Raw genomic sequence first — 20,022 nt, 5'->3', positions numbered from 1 at the left:
GGAAGCTTAATGGGACAAAACTCAGACAGAGATGCTGTAGTCTGCCAATTAGTGCACCAGATGTCAGTTATTGTTGGATAAGGATTATAGCAATAACTGCAATTGGCCAATGGTTATGAGCATGAGTGTGTGTGTGCAACTGAACTAACTCCACTTTGATAGATTTTAAACAATCTTCATTTGGGACTTGCTCTTTTCTTTATTACTCTTCTGGCACCTGCAATGTTTTTCAGAATCCTGTCTCTCTCTTTCTGTGTAGTTTTGTTTTAGCATTTTGGAAATGTAAACACTTTCAAAATACATCCAGATGTTTCCAGCTGTGCTCCGCCACCACAAACACTGGACAGAGAGTGTGTGTGTGTGTGTGCGTGTGTGAGTGTGTGTGTGTGTGTGTGTGTGTGTGTGTGTATGTATATGTGTGAGAGAGTCTCAACGACTAAACTATACACTCACTGACAGATAAAATGATTCCATGATTTTGAAGTATATCTCTCTGCTCATAAGACTATTGTAGTTGTTAAAAGCTGCTGCAGGCTAACATTGGCTGAATTAAAGGCACCATTAAATGCAGGAAAGTCAGAATTGATACAGTGCGACAAAGATCACTATTTCATAAAAAACATTGACCTTATGGACTCTGCCCCATTATCTTTCTCTCAGTCTCCTCCTCTCTCACTCTTCTCAACACACACACACACACACACACACACACACACACGCACACATATATAAAGCAAGACTAGCATTTTGATGGCAAAGCTCCATTTAGATTTTCCATTACAAGAGATTGGACTGAGTTCAACCACTTTGTGTAGGCAAAGTTGAGAAGGGAGTAATTATGAGGTAAATTGTCTTTCGTATGTTTACAAAATGTCCGTTCTTACATGTACACACACATACATACACTTATTTTCTAATTAGCAGATGTCCTTAACTTCCATTATTAGGATATTACCAATATTATTTTCTCTTTAATTTTCACACAATCTCCCATACACACACATGTTTCAACAGGTGAACACATTTAAATGTCAGCCTCATGCTGTTTTAGATGTATCAGCATGTGTGTGTGTGTGTGTGTGTGAGAGAGTGTCTATTTGTTTATACACCATGGCCATGCTGAAATCTGGCTCCTTGGGGAGTAATTACAGAAGAGGTTTTCTGGCCATTTTCTCTCATTAGTGTGAATATGGAGGGAACCTTCGTTAGCATGCGTACGCAGGTTCTCTCCGCGCAGTGCCATGACTTTAGTCTGGAGGTACGTGGTGCACTTCTTTTGCCACCAGTCTATTTTAGCCCCTGCTTCTCTGTATATTTACACCATGTGTTTGCGTGTGTTTGCGTGTCTTTGTGTGTGTTTGTGTGTGTTTCTCCCGTTCGACAGCATCTGACCTAAAAGGCTCAGTCCTTCAATTCAAACTGCAGGTTGTTTGTTTGGGTTTGTCCTTACAAACACACCATTAGGCCTGCCCTCTGTACTGAGGACTATTCTGGTCTCTGGCCTCAGTTTAGCTCAGGCCTGCTGCCTGGCTCACTGGAGGTCCCTGCAGGCAAACCTCAGTCCTACCAGAACCCAGGAAGATCCAAACCACAGCGTACCGCCCAGCCACCGCAGTGAAACTCTAGCCTGCTTCAACCAGATCCGTTCCACGGCAAACCTTAAATGATAGCTAGAGGGTTTTAGTATGTGTCATACTACAACTTGTTTTTTGTGTTTGATCAGTCAAACCATCATGATGCAACAAGTCCACCTTTTCTGCGAACAAACAGGTATGAACAAGAAAAAAGCCTGAGTCTTTTTGTCGACTCACACTCACAGGAGCCAGTGAAAAAGGATTTGAGAGTGAGGGATGAAAAGAGAGGAAAATAAAGAGAGGGTCGGAGGCGGCAGGGAGAGAAAGAAAACAACAAAGCTGGTTAGGACAAAAGCAGTATTGTATCATTGAAATGACTTGTGAGTTGAAAGCCTTAAAAGTCCTCCCCAGAAACCGGTCATAAAGCCCAGAGACGGGGTTTGGCAGCGGAGGCCAGAGCTGGACAGGCCTGGCAGTCGAGCTCAGAGAGCTTCCAGTAACAGGAGATGTAAAAATCAATTTGCTGTGAAAAAGGTAAACAATCGTAAATGACAAATATGCAGGTTCTTTCCATTGCTCTTTCTTCATCTCTTGCTATTTTCATTGTTATTAAAGAAGACAAATGCAGGGGCGAGGGTAATGACTAGTCAGGAGTCATGCGGTGAGGGATCCCAGCAACGTTCAGAGGGAGCGAGAGAGGGAACAGTCAAGCTTGACTTTAAAGTCAACACTTGAAACACATACACTTCATATTACTATGTATGTTGGAAACACACGCAAATGCTCACATGAGCACAAGTCAGCACTCCTGATTAAAGATGTGGAGGTCAATACAACCATGTGGATGGAGAAACGATTGAGGGACTGAGGGGATGACAGAGAGAGAGATTGAGGAGAGAAGGGGGGAGTGAATCCTTGGGGGCCTGTTTGGTGGTAAGGGGCCCTCAGGGGCCCCAGCGGATACCTCCATTAGTGGAACGATCCATGCCTGGGGGAGCCGATATGGTGACCGTCCTTCAAGGCAGGGGCCAGTCTGTTTAGCAGCAGTTTGTCTGCATTGCTCATAGCATTGATCCAGTTTTGAGCTGCAGCCATAGGAAAGCTCTTTGCTGCTGAATGGGCCAAGCAGCAGTTTATTGATAAAGCAGAGTGGACCAATGAATAGCCCTGTGCACCCTGTTGGTCATTTGGTTAAGACAGACACATCTTGTTCAATACACACACACCCCACGGCTACCTTATGGTATGTTAAATCCGTCCGTGTATGTGCCCGTGTGAGCGCAGCTGCACATCCATACGTGCATGTGTGTGCAACGATTTGTGTCTTACAGAATCTAATCCTCTTTGCTTTCTCCACTCGTCTATCTGAGATGAACAAATCTGCAGTGACTAGCTGGGAAAAATAATGAAAGGGGGGGAAAAGACCAAGCGAGAAAACAAACATGTTTCCCAGGACCCAATTAGCCTACTTTTATTGCCCCTAGATATTTATCCCACCCTCCTCACTTGCCCCCTTTACTCTCTGAAGTCTGCTTACACAAAATGCTTCACATCACTGAGAGTGCTTAAACATCAGCAACAAAAACAGGTGGTCAGGGGACACAGTGATAAGGGAGGGAGGCAGGCAAAAAGAGGGACAAGTTTTGTCCATCAATATATTTACTTAAATCTGTGTTTTTAAACGTAACACATATTGACAAGGATTCTGTTAAGTGTGCGTGTGTGTGTGTGTGTATTGAAGTATGTGTCCGCTGCACTGTACATGTGTGTTTTGTGGTTGTTGTGTTTGTACAACATCAGTTGTTGAACACTCACAAACAAAACTGTTTGAACTCTCTGTGCAGAAGCCATACATTCTTAATGAGATAATGATATGTTAACATACTCACAGCAGCAGCTCTGTTTTATGATGAAAACAAACCACAAACAAGACACAGACATGCTGAGCACTTTAATTTTTCCCTCATATACACTTTATTCTCGCTACTTCCCCCCCTTCTGTAGCTATGACTTTGTGCTTTGGCCAAAGGTTTGCGAGAATAACAGGTGGGGAACATCTTGATGATATGTGTGTCTGCCTGATAGACACACACATACGCAGTAATGAGTCAGGCGCTATAATATGGCTGCCGACCAGATTCCCTAATAACAGAAGAATGTTGTCCATGGCATCCAGAGTTTTCCACTGGAATCACACATTCGTCCAGCCTGTTTCCTGCCCCAGGGTCTTCCTCTCGGCATGAACACATGACGAAAGGGAACCCTCTGTCTCCCTCTCTGCCCGCACTTGCCATTGTCCCTCCCCCCTTTTTGCCACATCCTTTTTCTCATCCTTTTCATCACTTTTTCTACCCCCTCCATCACTTGCAATCAGTTAATGTGGGCCTAGTGGATTGGTTTTTTCTTTCCCTCTGTTAGATTTTGATGGTCTGGTTCTGGAGTGACATAAGCACATAACTCACAAATTGAGTCAGACCAATTCAGGCTCATTGCTGAGGAAATGGTGCTGGATTAGGAGGAGATGTATCGTTCTCGGACTGGTACAGGAAGGCACACACTCTCTCGGTTGCGCACACACAAACACACACACACACACACACACTTAAGTAAGAAAAGAAAAACACATCCGTGGTTCACTGAATCTCCAAATTACTGAAACTCTTCGTCTAGCTGTGGACAACTTTAAACAAACCAAGACAGAAGTTTAAAAATTCACATTCAAATACTTTAACCTTGAAATCTCCCCTTGCCAAGGCATCAGCTCCCTCTTTTTTTCATCTGTTAAATGTTTGAGTGTTTGATAGTTTGAGGTCTATAGCAGAACCCGCCCGGGAATTAATGTCATTCATATGCCCTGCGGAAATTACTTTTGAAATGCATATAATCTAAAACATGCAAATGAGGCTGACTTTGTGCACCCTGTTTAATATGAATTATCATTTTCTGAATACCTATTATTACTGCGTACATTTCTCCAATTATATTGTTCTTTTTTTGTCACTTTTGCATAAGGACGCACATGTGCACATCAGAAACACCTGAAACGTGCACACACGCATTGACATGTAGGCGCACGCATACACACACGCAGCACAATGTCTTTGTGATGGGTGTATTTTAATGAGGAGTAATAAGGATGGTAATGACCCAGTCCACTTCTCTCTCTCTCTCACTCACTCTCAGTCTTTGTTACTCTCTGCCTTTCTCATCCACTGCCTGGCACAGAGCTCTTAGTTTACATGAAGCCAAAGTGAAGAGTAAGAGGCATCTTGTTAAAAAGATTAAAAAAATAAAAACATAACAAAATCTTCTGCCTTTAGCAGATTCAGTACACATTTACCACTCAGAAAAATCCTTAAACAGCAAATGAAAATAACAAAACAGGAAATACAAGTGTTGCTCATCCAGTTTTCATTGGCTGACTGAAATATTGATGTGTGATAAAAGTGAACAGTCCATGTTCAGTGTGTCTTTTCCTTTTCTCTTTTGGTGATAAAGCACTGTTATTAATGTCCTTGTCCAAGGCAGACATTCTTTTGCTCTTCTCTCCTAATTTCAAATGAAGGCTTCTCTTTTTCAAACGAAATAGTCTATTAATTTATTTATACTGCACCATCAATTATTCTATTAATATTAGCATGTTCCAAATTAATATGACTTCTCTCAATGTTCCTTCTACTTCTATTAATTAGCATGTTGTCACTATAACAAAGATTTTTCTTTCTCTGATAAATTATAAAGGAGACATTTTTTAATACAATGAGAACCGCCTGAGAAATTATTAATATTTTAGTTGAGGCCTGTAAGACAAAAGTAAGGAGAAAAGAGCAAGAGGTTCTGAAAACTAACAATTACATGGAATACATTATAGACTGTCATTGGCGTGCAATAGTGTTGACTTTTATTTAGCTTTTTTTTTTAAGTGTGTGTGTGTGTGCGTGTGTGTGTGTGTGTGTGCACCCAAACTGAAAGGGGGATATCATCTTGTTTTAGCACTTTTGGATAGGATGCGAATTAATTACCTCTGTAACAGCTTGGACCAAGTTCAAAAGTACTAAAATTCAATTAATTTGAAAAGTGGACATGCTATCATTTTCTCTGCATGTCTCCTTTAAAGTCTGGCCTGTTTTTACTGTGGACTTATTCAATTATATTTGATTAAACCCGCTCTGATCCAATCTATTAATTAACTAGGAAATACAAAGTGCCCGACTTGAAAGCCGATGTATAAAATTATATCATGTCCACTTTGATATTTATTTATTTATATTTTTTATACCACTTTTTAAAAAAAAAATCCATTATAACCCTTTATTATTGTAAGTCAATGTTGCTCATTTTCAGGTAATATTAAATCTATTCACTTTATCATTATTGTAATACCGTACACATTTTGATCATAAATGAAATTATGTTTCACCTAAAGACAAAAGATACTTCTATTTTTGCCACAATGTTGTCCTTTTGCGCAATGAAGTATAAATTATCCTTTGTAATTAAAGTTAAGAAGTTAGTAACTTGCTGAAGGTGGAGAATATCAGTGTCAGGAATAGAACAATTTCTTGTTTGAATGATAGGTTCTCGTAATATGTATTGAAGAATAGCCCACTTTTTTACAAAAGCAAGCATTCATGTACTATTTGAAAGCTCATGTGTGTGTGTGTGTGTGTGTGTGTGTGTGTGTGTGTGTGTGTGTGTGTGTGCGCACACACACAAAGGCTCAAAGACTGAAGGCTGAAATTGTGTTTGCTGTGTGTGCAATTCTTGTCACCCATGTCAACCTAGTTTTCAATACATGGGGGACTGAGGGTCAAGCAGATCAAATTCATCACATACCCTCTTCACAACGCACACATAAGAAAATGAAATCTCAATGTATTTAAGTCTCAGTTTACTCATCTATTTCACCTTCAAGTCATTTGTCAATTTCCCTCCTGATACCCATACATCTGTCTCTCTCAAAATGTATCTTCCATCTCCCTCCCCCCCTCACAGTGAAGGTCATTCTAATAAAGAGCTCTCGTAGGACAGAGCTGCTAATTGCTCCGCGGTGCACTAGTTGGTTTCAGATCCAAATAAAGGCATGTCGCCTTTTTCCAAGCTGCTCTCCCTCTTGGCCTCCATTCCTCCACCTCCCCTCTTCACCTCTGTTCCACCATGTTAAATACAATCAGAGTATTAGCGGTGTGGACTGTCATAGCCGGACCTCAGCCTCCATTACCTCTCCGGACAGAGGGGAGAGATGAAGGGGAAAGCAGGGATTTTTCATCCTCATGATCACAGGATGGTTTTCCAACCGGCACACTGGAAAGCACACATGCGCAAGCTTTACCTCTTTTGATATTTACAACCCGTGATTTTAGGCTCAGATATATGAGGTGTGCATGAAGTCCACTCCTTCTACACATATGTGTGTGTGATGTGAGCGTGTGTGTGTGTATCTTTGTGTCTATCGCCAGTATTTCGAACAGACAGCAGTCTGCAAGCTGGTAAATCACTTACTGCACTATAAAGGAAGGGTCGAGGTGAAGGCAGGAGTGTATGTTTGCCCCGGTCATACACACATACGGAGCGATCTCATCGGTGCGGAATGTGCTGTGTGTTTACCTATGGCTCCAGAACCCACCTGACCAAGGGAGGCTAATCTTTATGGGCTCTGTAAACAAGGACTTTGTCTTCAGAGAACTGCAGGCGGGCAAGCAGACCCACATTTCACACATGGACGCGTGGACAGACATACACTCCAGAGAGGAGGGGGAATGAACATATATGGTAGGCTACATACTGTACAGCCAATACACAGAAAAGCACACATGCACGTGCAGAGGCTACAAGCACACGCAAACACTCACTTAAATGCTCAGACAAACTGAACGCCATATGTCAGACAGTCTTGCAGAAGTATAGAAGAATTCCCTGTGTGGATTTTTTATCATCTGCCGTCTGAGCCCCTCTCTTATTCTCTCCACTCCCCAACAACAGCATTGGCTTCTTCATTAGTCAGCTGCACAGCATGATGTAGGTCAGGCTATAGGCAGCTAGCTTCTCTCTCTGGGTTGATGATGCTCTTTGAAGCCAGCTAAAAGTAAGCAAGCCAGCCGGTAGTAGATATTGGCCCACATCTGACTGACTGTCTGTAGGATAATGAACTTCACCTGTTAGCACTGGAGTATGGCCAAGGCAGCCGCAGACTAGCATTAGCCCTTTGCTGTTAGCCAACCTGTTAGCGCTGGCAGGCAGCCAGAGTAGCCTGGAGCAGAGCTGCTGTTAGGGGCTAGCTTTAGGTCTGTGTGGAAGACAACTGGCTGCTCCGGTATGGTACCCTGCTGCCAATCTGACTAGCATGTAGAAATGACCAGCTGTTGAGGGAACAACCAAACTTGGACATGAAAGTGATGGAAAAAGAACTTGTGCAGTAGGCCTATGTTGTTTCTATGTGTGTGTTCGCTTGTGTGAGAATACGTGTGTGTTAATTCTTTAGCTTTCGCCTGACCTCATTCTCTTTTATTAAAGCTAATACGTGTCAGCTCAGAAATGCCACGCAGATATCCCTCCTATCACTCCTATGCCTCTTCCTCTCCTTCTCCATTCTGTCAGAGAAGATTTCTTCTGAAACATATATAACATACCCTTCAGTGTGGCTGTTACATGTTGTGTGTTTTAATGAGATCACCAATTTATTGTGTTTATATTGTTTTTAAAAAATGTGTTCATATTAAATTAAATAGCATAATTAGTTTTAGCTATTCTCTGAAAATGTTGCTATTTCAAGTCTTCAAAGGAAGATAGTAAATATTTGTGTCACGATTAGCAAATTGAAGAATTGAAGGAAAGAAATAGTGGGGGAAATCCTTTTGAAACCGTTGGATTGCAGTGATGTAGCACTGCAGATTTACTTCATGAACTGAATCATGAACTGTCTGACATTAATTCACTGAAATGTATTTAGGGTGATGCTGTTCTCAGAATCAACATGTTTTGACACGCACAAGGTACCCTCATTAGTAAGATATTTGAATATCTGCTTACATGGAAAGATAAAGTAAGATATATATATATATATATATATATATATATATATATATATATATACATACGTATATAGGAGGTGCAGGGCTGTGGTGGAAATTCTGCCTTGAAACTATATGACACAAGAACATCTTGTCTCTCCCATTGTCACTGCTGTAGAATAACTACTGAAACATTATTAACACAAACCGTGTTTACTTGTTCATTTTTTTCTTATCACACACCATCTCTAAATGCCTCACTGTGCCAAATATTTTATGTTATTTTAATTGTTTCTATTTGCTCTCTGAATTGAAGGAGTAATTAATGGAGACATAGGAGCACACACCTGATAGTTGGATTTGTTTTGGGTTTTGGGGTGAAAGCATATTCCCTTGGAGCCAATGTCACAGTATATTTAGTGGTGGAGTCTTGGGTGAAAGTGTGAGAACATGGGTTTGTATGTATTTAATAAATTATTAACTGTATGGGTATGTCAGTGTTCATGTCCCTGTCAAAGCTTCGACGAAAAACTGCTTAGACTCTTTGTGATGCTTTCAAGAGACAAATCTTGAACCACTCTACTCATGGTAAATAGAATATGTTGTGGACATAATGACACTAACCAGAGTTAAATTTTTCTCACATTTAGTTTTTTTAGTTCATACATGTCAATTATAATGACAAAAAAATCCCCTTTGGCTATAACAACCAAATATTGTATGAATACACACATACATTCAAAGGCTCCTCCAAATTCTGTTTCCTGATTACACAACAGGTTAGAACTCTAGTTCCTCAGATTTCTATATCCGGGAAGATTGTTTCTCTTGTTCACAAATATTGATTGAACTATCAGAGATCATAGAAGTAACCTATGTGGATTCTATTTCAGGGTGAAAACTTTAATGTTTTCCAGGGCTGAACCTGCCAATAGTTACCAGGCATAACCAGAGGGAGAAAGACAGCATGCAGAGAGTCGGGGAAAGACAGATAATTCAAGAGTCAGATGAAAGTAGAAGATAGATGATGGAGTGTAGATACTGGTACAGACAATTTTTTCCCTTACTCCCCTCCCTCCTTCTCCCTCCTACCCCTTCTCTCCCTCCCACCCTTATTCCCTCAGTTCTTTGCCTAATAAGCAGCGTTCCTGCGAGCTGATGCAAGGCGGAGGAAACAGAACAGGCGTTCTGGGACTGCTGGAAATATTCCCTCATGAGGCATAACATGATAAAGACTTATTATCTCACTAAGCTGCTGTAAACACATATGCACACATAAATACACACTGTACACAACTCCCTCTCCCACAGACAAACAGACATTCACAGAGAGTGAAACTGGTCCGGCTTTATGGTTCTGACGAGCTGTGACCAGGAGGAATCTGACAGAGCCAATCCCTCCAACAAAGCCTGAGAGTCAGTCGTTGTGAGCCAGCTCACTGGGCATTTGGGTCGCCGTGTTTGAACTCCACACACACACACCCAGTGCAGTGGGAAGGAACAGAGGGAGAGCTGAGTTTTGATTATTATTAGTGCTACATTTTCGTGAACATCTGAACAAGCATACGTGTCGAAACAGGACTCATCCCAGCTCCTATCAATCACACCAGACACACATATGCACTGAGTGTTGGCTATGAGCTAATCTACTACAGTACAAAGGTAGGTGTCAGCCTCTTAGACAAACACACATACGTATACACCGGTGTCATCAGAAACATGTTGAGTCCCATTTCCCTTCTTCTCTTCTCCATCCCAATTAGAAGGCAAAGGAGGCCTTTTATTTCCCTTTCCTCCAAACACATTCTTTATCTCTCTGATCTGCGCCCCTCCCTCCCTCGCTCGGTCCCCTCGGGGTAGTGGGAATATCTCTCCCAACACACTCTCAGGTCAGGGGTTCAGCTGGAGGGGGTCTGAGCATGTAGAGAAAGCGAGTAAGAGACACTGAAAGAGTGAGTAGCGGGTTGAGGCAGGCCTCTGCACGGGCAGCTCCTCTTCACTGCCAGAAACACTTAAACTTAAAGCACTGTGTGTGTGTATCATAGCCCTAATCAGAGACTTCAGGGTAGATTTATGCCCCTGCCTTTTTCCCGACCTCCATTACACCAGCTTATATACACCCATTACAGGATATGACAGGGTACACACCCTTTAGAAGAGCATACCACACTGCCTGCGTGCGTGTGTCTGTGTGTGTGTGTGTGTGTGTGTGTGTGTGTGTGAGAGAGAGAGCAAGAGAGAGAGAGGGCATGCGCTCATGTCTTTACATACTCCCCAGTTTCCCATTAGGTCCTTGTCCACCTGCAAGCTCTATCTCTCTGTCTGTATTTATCTCTCTTCCCTTCATTGCTAATAAGGTCAATGAGGAAAAGTTAAAAGCAGATGGGTGTACAGTACATTACAGCACAGTGCAGTATAGTGTGGGCTAGATAGCGAGGCGGCGATTCATGCTTAGCGAGACGTGTGATGATGCGAAGAGCTTCTACTGCAGTGGAAAGCCAGTGGACTGTGCGGCGGGATCTGTTGATCACTCAACACTATGCCTTGCTTCCTAATATCACGGAGCAGTTTGACCAAGCACAGGTCTGGATGAAGGCGGGCGGAGTCGGAAGAAAAGAAGGAAAATGAAGAAGGAAGTGTTGGGAAGAGGAATGAGGTTGAAGATTAAGTGACTAACTTTGAATGTCACGATAACGCTCGACTTAACTTCACAGGCGGTCGGGTGCCAGGAGGGAGACAGGAGAGAGTCACTGGGGAGGAAAAATACCGCAGTGTGATTTGTGGTTTTTCAAATGGTGTTGCTCGTTAAGGAGGAAGTGTGAAATATGTGTGTTGGCACCCTGTACTTTTAAAGGTTCAACCAAAAAAAACATTTGACAAAAGCAATATCACCATGTTTTTGCCCCCTGCATTTTACAAGGTCAATAGTGAAAACCAACAAACATATTGTATGATGTATTCTCAGTGGTATTAAGCTATATAGATTTTTTGTTTGATGGGCCTTGATAAAACCGCCTCTGAAACTTCTAACACTAGGCCGATACAATACTAGTGCAAGGAATTTTGTTTGTGCTGCTCAAAGAGTTTTTTTTAACAATTATACACTAACTGTTTTGTAAAAGGACCAATTGCTGAAGAATTATTTAATGTTTTTTTTCATTGCATTGGCTTGCACAAATCATTTTCTGTTCATTGTATAAATGCACCAGCAGAAAATTCTGTTGCAATAAACTGAAACTTTGGAATATAAAACCATATGCATGGGCAGACAGCAATATATTTTGAGGGATTTGGGTTAACTGATCCTTTAACTAGCACACCCACCACCTCATCCACCTGCATACACTTGTAACCCACACACACAAACACACTCAGGTCCATGTTCCTCAGCAAGCATCTGGCAGCATTCCATTTACAGAGCTACCAGCACTTTTTCACAACCTCACCTGCTGTCAGTCTCAGAAGAAAATACACGCACACACGCACACACACATAGCTTCAACTGCTATTGCCTCAAAGTGAGATTCTCTCATGAAATGCCTTTTATTGTTTCCCCAGAAGGCATGTACGCTTCTGAAAAACGCACACATACACGCTCACACAGTCGCACACAGTACAATGCCTCGATGGCGTTTTGTGTACCCACCCAGGTTTGCTGATATAAAAGCATTAGAACTTTCCCCTTAAAAACTATGTGCTTGTGTGTGTGTGTGTGTGTGTGTGTGTGTGTGTGTGTGTGTGTGTGTGTGTGTGTGTGCGTGCGTTAATTTCTAAAACTGGATGAGGCAGAAAGACGAGATTGAGCTTGTCATTAGGAGTTCACAGCCTGCGTGCTTGTATGAGGGTTTGTTTTGTTTTTTGTTAGCTGCCTTGTGTGTGTTCTTCACACGCCTATGTGTGTGTCTCGGCGTCTCCTCTCTCCCACGCTCAAGCTCCTAACGATGGCAAATGCGCCAGTGTGTTTGCAAGGCCTTGTTTCTCAAAAACAACAACACATCCAGGAACGGCTCGTTTTGTCGGGTTTTGTGGAAGGAACAAGCTCTAATTAGAGAGGCCCTATGAAGGTGCATCAAACGGATCTTTCTCAAAGACCAACCTGCTCATGGCTCTCGCACAGCGCACACATGCCACCTCTGATTATTGGAGAAATGTCTGTGTTATTTAACTGTATAGCAGAGTATTAACAGCCTTGTCAGTTTAGATTTGCTGCACGTCTGATCCTAATCTATGCGTACGCTCCTAGACACCCATTTACGTACAGACAAAAAAGTGTCTGCCTCAGGTGTTGCTTTGTGGCCACTTGGGCATGTTTGTGTGTGTGTGTGGTGGTTCATGACCAAAAGCTCTTTTCACAAAGTACACGCGCACACACACGTGCACATAAAAACACACAATTCACTTCTCTATCTCTGCGTGTGTTTACTTTAGGTTCCTGCCTTGTTTGTTCACTCAGATGGGAGCAGGATTTCTGCTCAAACTGCCCAGGTCACATTTGTTCAATCTGTCTGTTGTTTTGCCCCTCCGACCCCCACCTCTCTCCTTCCTCTCTGATCTCAGGTGCCAGTGATGATGGTGGAATCAGCCTCTGAGACCATTCGAACGACACCGTCCAACCAGAACGGAGTCAGCAGCCAATCAGATGGAGGGGGCGGTAGAGAGGGCGGTTCTAATGGAGACACCAACGGAGAGATCAGCCAAATCGACTTACTGCACCTGCAGCAGCAACAGGTGTGTGTGTGTGTGTGTGTGTGTGTGTGTGTGTGTGTGTGTGTGTGTGTGCGTGTGTGTGGGAGACATTATGTTTACATATGTACCTGTATGTCTGTATATATATATGTGCTCACAAGACTTGTTTTGCAACACCTCCCTCTTGTGCAACTCATGTGCATATATGTACGGTGGTCTGGAACAGCATGTACACACCAGGCTGTTACATAATGTACAGATGTGACAACACATAGTCAGCCATACTCTGGTGATTGTCAGCCTTGCTTGTGCGAACAGTGAAAAGCTCTGACGGGTTGGCTCGTAGGTGCTTTAATTATACACAGTTCATAATGTGTGAGCTAATTCAACTGGGACAAAGTCCACCATAATAATTCATATGCAGGAGGTTCTCTCTGATATAGTATTACACGTTACTGGTTGAGAAAATATAAGACCTGCCGTCTAAGCTCTGTAGGTGAGAGGAGCCATTTTGTCCTGTCGTGGGGATCACACATACACTTGTACATTCTCACAATGTAAACACACACTATATATAGGACTTAGATGTTCAAGGAGTGTGTGTGGGAGAGTCTGTTTTCTTTTACCGATCCATGAAGTGGTGTTTGTGTGTGTTTGACACGTCACTGTGTAGTGTCTCCAGTTATGCTATTTATCCTGCCTCTTGTGCCCCCTCCCTATACACACACTCATCCCTCCAAATACATACACAAACACACACACACACACACACACACCACTGTGTCAAATGGAATGTTCAAACTTCACAGAACTTCTTAGATGAAATTCTACATTTCTGCTAAAAATCCACATGGCTCTTTTTCAGATTGCTCTCCAAGGTACCCAAGCATTCACACAAAGTACACAACGACACAGATAGTTTCAAGATTTTGTTTAATTTTTTATCCCGAGGTCTCTACATTAGTCAACGGCACAAGAATGTCCACTGAGTGTTGTCATCTAATGATTGATGATGATCTAGTCATTGATGTGGCAGTTGCCGCAATTGTTGAGGAGATTAGGAGAGAAGAAGTCATCCTATTCACTACATGCACTGGCTGTATAAGCATGTAGGCAATATGTATAACTCTCACCCTTGCTGTGTGGGTTTGCGTGTGTGTAGTATCCGCCCATCACAGAGGTTCAGTGTGAGTTCTGGGCTCCCTCCCTGCTGCTAAAATGATTCCCCTTAATTATAATGATGGAGCCTTAGGTGAATGAAGAACACTCAAGACCCTTCACTTCTGTCCTGCTCTCCCTCCTCCTTCCCCTGACTGCATCCTCACCCTGCTTCCTCAGCAACCTTCATCCAAGGACACACACAGCCATGCACAAATGCACACACATAAACACCAAACCTGTAGCTCATACAAAGCAGGTCTTTATTCTCTCGAACGTGTCTCTGCTCTCTATGTTTTTGCACCTGTGTGTGTGTATATGTGTGTCGGTGCGTGTGTGAGTGTGCGCATGCTGGTATTTCCTCTCTTGAGTGGGTTACCAACCACAAACATACCTCCCTCTCTCTTTCCACCTTTTTCTCTTCCTCTCTCTCTCACTGTACTTCTTTTTCCTTCTATCCGTTGTGGACCATGAAATACAAGCACAACCTTTCCTCCAGATCCCAGCCCTCACCTCACAAAAAATATTACGTCCACATATGTAACAGTAAATACACAGCAATGTATTGTACCAATTCTCTATTTAGAGCTTTCCGTTAAGCTCAATTTGTCTTGAGTCTTTCTTGTACTACAGATATTTTTTTCTGAGTGTACTCTTCAGAAACCTTTACCGTTACCTTTATTTTATCCTTTATCCACAATTTATTTCTTGTTTCTCATGCTGACAATTTACAGTTGGTAATACTTTCATCAGCTAAGTTAAATTAGAGATTGGCCAGTTTGGAGTTTTATTTATATTTGTTTAAAACTTGTATAAACATACATGTCAGGTAAATGCCAGGTATACTTCTCTTTTTCGGACACATTCAAACCTGCACATGTTTTGTTCTAAAGGTTATGTGTTTCTTTTGTATCCATTATTCCAACACACTTTTGATTAAACCCAGTGTTTGTGTTGTATTGCTGGGTGATCATAGAGGCTGTATTCTTAGCATGTGCCCACTGCTCAGAAAAATCAATATTGTCTGACACAGAAGGCCCCAATACTGACACTGGTCACCTGACAACATTGTATAAGAACCTGTCTACCTACCTCCTCCTCCTCTTGTTAATTTTTCCTCCACGCTTGAGTCTCTCACCTGAAGGTGTAGTGCAGACTAGTGTTGGTGCTTAAACACCATGCCAGTGCGCACTGGAGCAAAAAAGACACACTCACTCACACACACAGAGAGAACTCCTGACAGCGCGGTGTTGTCAGAACACAAAGACGTCTTTTCCTTTGGCCCCTTGGGAACTCTACTGGCCTCTCTCTGTCTTCTGTCTCTCTCTCAGTTTCTCCATCTCTTGCTTACTCTGTCCTTCTCCCTTTCTCATTGTTTGTCTTACTGATGGATCGGTATATATATATATATATATGGTCACAGGTAGATGCTGTAGGTGGTCAGTGGACAAATGAGGAAGTGGGTGAGTGTAGAAGAGGTATTAGGGAGATGGGATATACAGCCAGAGGGAAAAGGAGGGGCAAAGAAGCAGCACATGGGGGGGGGGATAGAAGGATAAGGGAGTGGTGTAATGCTGAGACGTGTCAGAAAAGGGCGCCTGGGCCTCCCTGTGGAATGTGGCCTGTCTGCCTCCCCAGAAAGAACAGAGCAGGAGAGAGGGAAGAAAGGGAAGAGGGGGCAAAGACCAGTTCTGCCCCATCATCGAGGAGGGAGGAAGGGAGGAAGAAGAGGAAAAACAAAGAGCGGAGTTACAGGGTGAGAGGAAGGAGAGGTGGAAAAGGGAGAGTGCAGTGGAGAGTGTATTATGGCACTTTGTTGAGGTGCCGGGCATGGGTGTAGACATGAAATGATGCATAACAGAGGAGAAATGTAAGCAGGATAAATCCTAACAAACCTCAACGTGTGTGTGTGTGTGTGTGTGTGTGGGGGGGGGGGGGGGGCTGGTTGGAGGGGGCTCTGACGAGAACCAGGTGTCTTCAATTCTTTTCTTTTCTTTAAGTTTTATGCAAATGTGACTCTGCAGTCAATTTGAGTGCAGTCAATTCTCCTCTCCCCTCCATTCTTACCCATTTTATGTCTCCTTCTTTTCCCTCGCCATCATCTGTGAGTCACTTCTGGTGTTTCAGCAGTGATGTCGGGAAGAGGGGAGCGGAGATGGTGACAAAAAGGTGCCGTTTTCTCTGTGCCACTCATCGGTCAGCTAAAACACTCGGGGAGGGTTATTCCCCCTTTTCACTTTCTCTCTTGTGCCCTTAACTTGCTCTTACTCAATTTAGAAAGTGAGAGGCAGATTGTAGCGGTCTCCCTTACCCAAGGGTTTAAAAGGCACATTGGTTGAGAAAAAGGCAGTTTTAGAAATTGACTCAGAGGTCTGATCCCTACTCCCATTTCTCTTAATAAATTATGTTTCTCTTTTTGGTCTCTCAAAGACATACTGGCAATCTTTGTTTCTCTCCCTCTCTAATACACACACAGCCGGTTACACACATGCACAGAGCTAATGAAGGGTGTAATTAAGGAGCCACAGTGATGACTGGAGATCAGGGGGAACCGATACAGATCTCAGATATACACAAATACAGATTGTGTGGACGTGCATGTGCACTAGTGGGCATTTGGATTTGATGGCGGGAGTGCGTTGTGGACAGAATTATGAGATTGGTGTGTCCCTAAACAGGCAATGATAGATGCTGGATGATTCAGATAACATATGGCTTCCTGTTAGATTAGCTAGACTCAGTAATTATGCCCTGTGTGGCTGGAGGTGGGGAGGTTTCAAGACACATGTGATTCTATTGCTCCGGCTGCTCGGCCATTGCTAAATTATGGGAGGTGAATTTTGGTCACTGGGACAGTTATATCCCATTTGACCTCCAGCTCTCCCCCAGAGTTCACTTTCAGGTCAGGAGGGCATAGGAGACAGAGGTGGCAGGACGAGGTGAAGACACATTTCCAGACACTTTTTTTCCAGTTTATCAGTGCAGTGGGATTTATATTAATTACATTATACTTTGGTTTTGGGCATCTGCATGACAGGTTGTATCTCATGTGTGTCTATGTGTGTTGTTTTACTGTCTGTATGTCTGTCTGCATCTGTCTATTTGTGTGTGTGTGTGCATGTGTCCGTTGGTCGTGTGTGCGGGCCAGTAAATCAGTCTCAGGCCGCTCTCTGAGTGCTGTCACCTCCTAAAAGCTTTCCCTCGGTCTCAGCCAGGCCTTTCTCTTTATGTCTGAGGTCAGTATAGTTCACAGGTCACCAAAGGTCACGCTAAGACAGAGGAGGGGCCAGTTAGGTTGCCTAGCATCGCAGAACACCCACTGCTGTTACGGAGGCAATACAAAGAGACCTATAGAACACCAACTTCCTCTAGGAGTCTTAAAAGCACCAGCAGGTCCCTTCATCCGTCTTCTTTGACTTTCACTTCCCTTTTTTCTTGAGCTGCCGATCTCTCTACTTATCAATCTGCTAGTATTGATTGATACAAACTATTATAGTGTACTACATGCTCAATATTTAGATTGGAGACATCCCTTCATTCTCTAAACTGCTTTTACTGTTAAAGGTTGGGGGGGTTAAGGCACACATATACTGTATGCACACATAATGCATTCCTGTACACCAGAGATGTAAAAATCAACACAATGCAAATCTCATGCATTGTTCTTGAGGGATAGCTATGGTTTGAACAGTTTCTGATATCATAGCTAATAGATACGCCATCATTTTCACATTGACTTGAGTGGAACTCTAAAATCTACTTAATGGGGCTCAAAAAAAGCATGCTACAAGGCTACAAGTCTTGTGGATAAAGAGTAGACGGACAGTAGACATGGTCCACCAGGCCAGATCAGCCTGCATGGACATGGTTGGTTGACCAGCAAAGAGGCTCAGGGACAAGAATAGACAGATATCAACAGAAGATGGGTGTGTGTGTGTGTATGTGTGTGTTTGTTTTTGTGTGTGTGTGTATGTCCTCTGCTGTGGAGACTGGGTTATACACACATACCCGGGCACCTGAAGGGGTTAGGTTGGGTTTTTGTTGCCATGGAAGTGTTTGGAAACACTTGAACTGGGCAGGCCTAACTGCACTGTCAGGTAAATAACACACACAAGTACATACGCACACACATGAGCGGGGACGGACACTATTCAGAGAAGTTTCTTAGGGTGAAAAAGTTGATTGTTGACTCTCGCTCTTCAGACGGTATTGCCACGGTGACTATGGTTTTTTTAAGAGGTTGCAGGTCAGCGAGCAAAACTGCATGACCTCATTACTACTACTAGTCAGTGACACTGGGGTGTGAGTGTGTGTGTGTGTGTGTGTGTGGGGGGGGGGGGGGGGTGGCCGCATGGATGCCTGTTTTTATGGGTCGCCGTCTTCTGCCTTCTCTATTAAAAAGCAGCACTAGTAATTGGTTTTAATTGACGTGTGTTCATATGCAGTGTTTCAGATATCACTAGGGGCAAGGTACTCAAAAAGGTCTGAAAATTCTCATATCTTGGTCCTAGTCTCCTTTCTTTTTTATATACCCTTACACCTTCATCCCCTCATCCTGGACTCACAGAAGGTGACACTGAGAGGTGAAGGAGAGAATGTGAAGGCAGACAAAATGTGCAATACTTATGAGGCTGCTAGGCAAGTAGTTACCCTGGAAACAGTTGAGAGCCCGGCGGTGCACACAATGAACACACACATATGTATACACACCATACACACAATAGCTGCAGAGACCTAAAGTGTTGCTAATTAGCTAGTCCGCTCTGGTTCTTTGTGTGAGCCATTTTAAAGAAGAGATTAGAGTCAATAGGGAGAAGAGGAATGTAGTTCTTCTCTCTCTCTCTTTGCTTTCTTCATAATCTCTGGGACAGTGTGTGTGATGGCCTTTTTTTCACCTGACAGACAGAAGATTTATTGTCTTGTCAATTAAGTTTTCCATAACAACAACAAAAACATATGAAAAATATATTGAAACTTAATTTGAAATAAAGTAAGGTAGAACTGTGTCCTCTCATTAATAAAATAATAAAATAATAAAAAGGTAGATCAATAAATGACACTTCTTCATCCAAATAGTATATGTTAATATGGGTATTTATGAAAACTTCATTAGAAGCTTTTTCTCTGTTGTCACGCACATTTATGAAATTAAAATGTCATAAATACTGCTCTTCATTTATGCTCATTCAAGGAGAGATTTACAAAATTAAAACCCTATTACATGTAACTCACCAATTGCATTTCTTTATAATTAATGGAGTTGAAATATGAATATTTTAACTCTATTATCTGAGCCAATTATTAGATGTGACCACCAAAGTGAAAACATGTTGTGTGTACATTAACAGGAAGTAAAAAACAAAAGATGTGGGTAATAACGTTGTCTTTTGAGTTAATTGGATAAATTAGTGATGGATGACTAAAATCTTTGCTCTTTTCACTTGTCGGACTTCTAACAGTTGTCTAGCAGACTTGACCTTTTCCCAAATCTGTAAACAAAATTGGGAGTTTAAAAAGTTAGTAATACGGATCAAAGCGATACCCACATAGACAAGTTTTTTAAATGTTAGATTTATTTTAGATTTAAAAAATTT

General features: G+C 42.5%; 1 protein-coding gene across 1 annotated transcript in view; it reads left to right on the top strand.

Moving 5' to 3' along the window:
* The first annotated feature begins 13,150 nt into the window (after window positions 1-13,150).
* foxp4 (forkhead box P4) overlaps window positions 13,151-20,022 on the top strand; it is a 55,317-nt gene continuing 48,445 nt past the window's right edge. Inside the window, 1 exon segment of the mRNA XM_034532001.1 lies at window positions 13,151-13,312. Within this exon segment, the coding sequence (XP_034387892.1) occupies window positions 13,151-13,312 (162 nt within the window).

This window comes from Cyclopterus lumpus, chromosome 5 (assembly GCF_009769545.1).
Source record: "Cyclopterus lumpus isolate fCycLum1 chromosome 5, fCycLum1.pri, whole genome shotgun sequence".
Lineage (NCBI taxonomy): Eukaryota > Metazoa > Chordata > Actinopteri > Perciformes > Cyclopteridae > Cyclopterus > Cyclopterus lumpus.
This window is presented reverse-complemented; position numbering and strand designations above follow the sequence as displayed.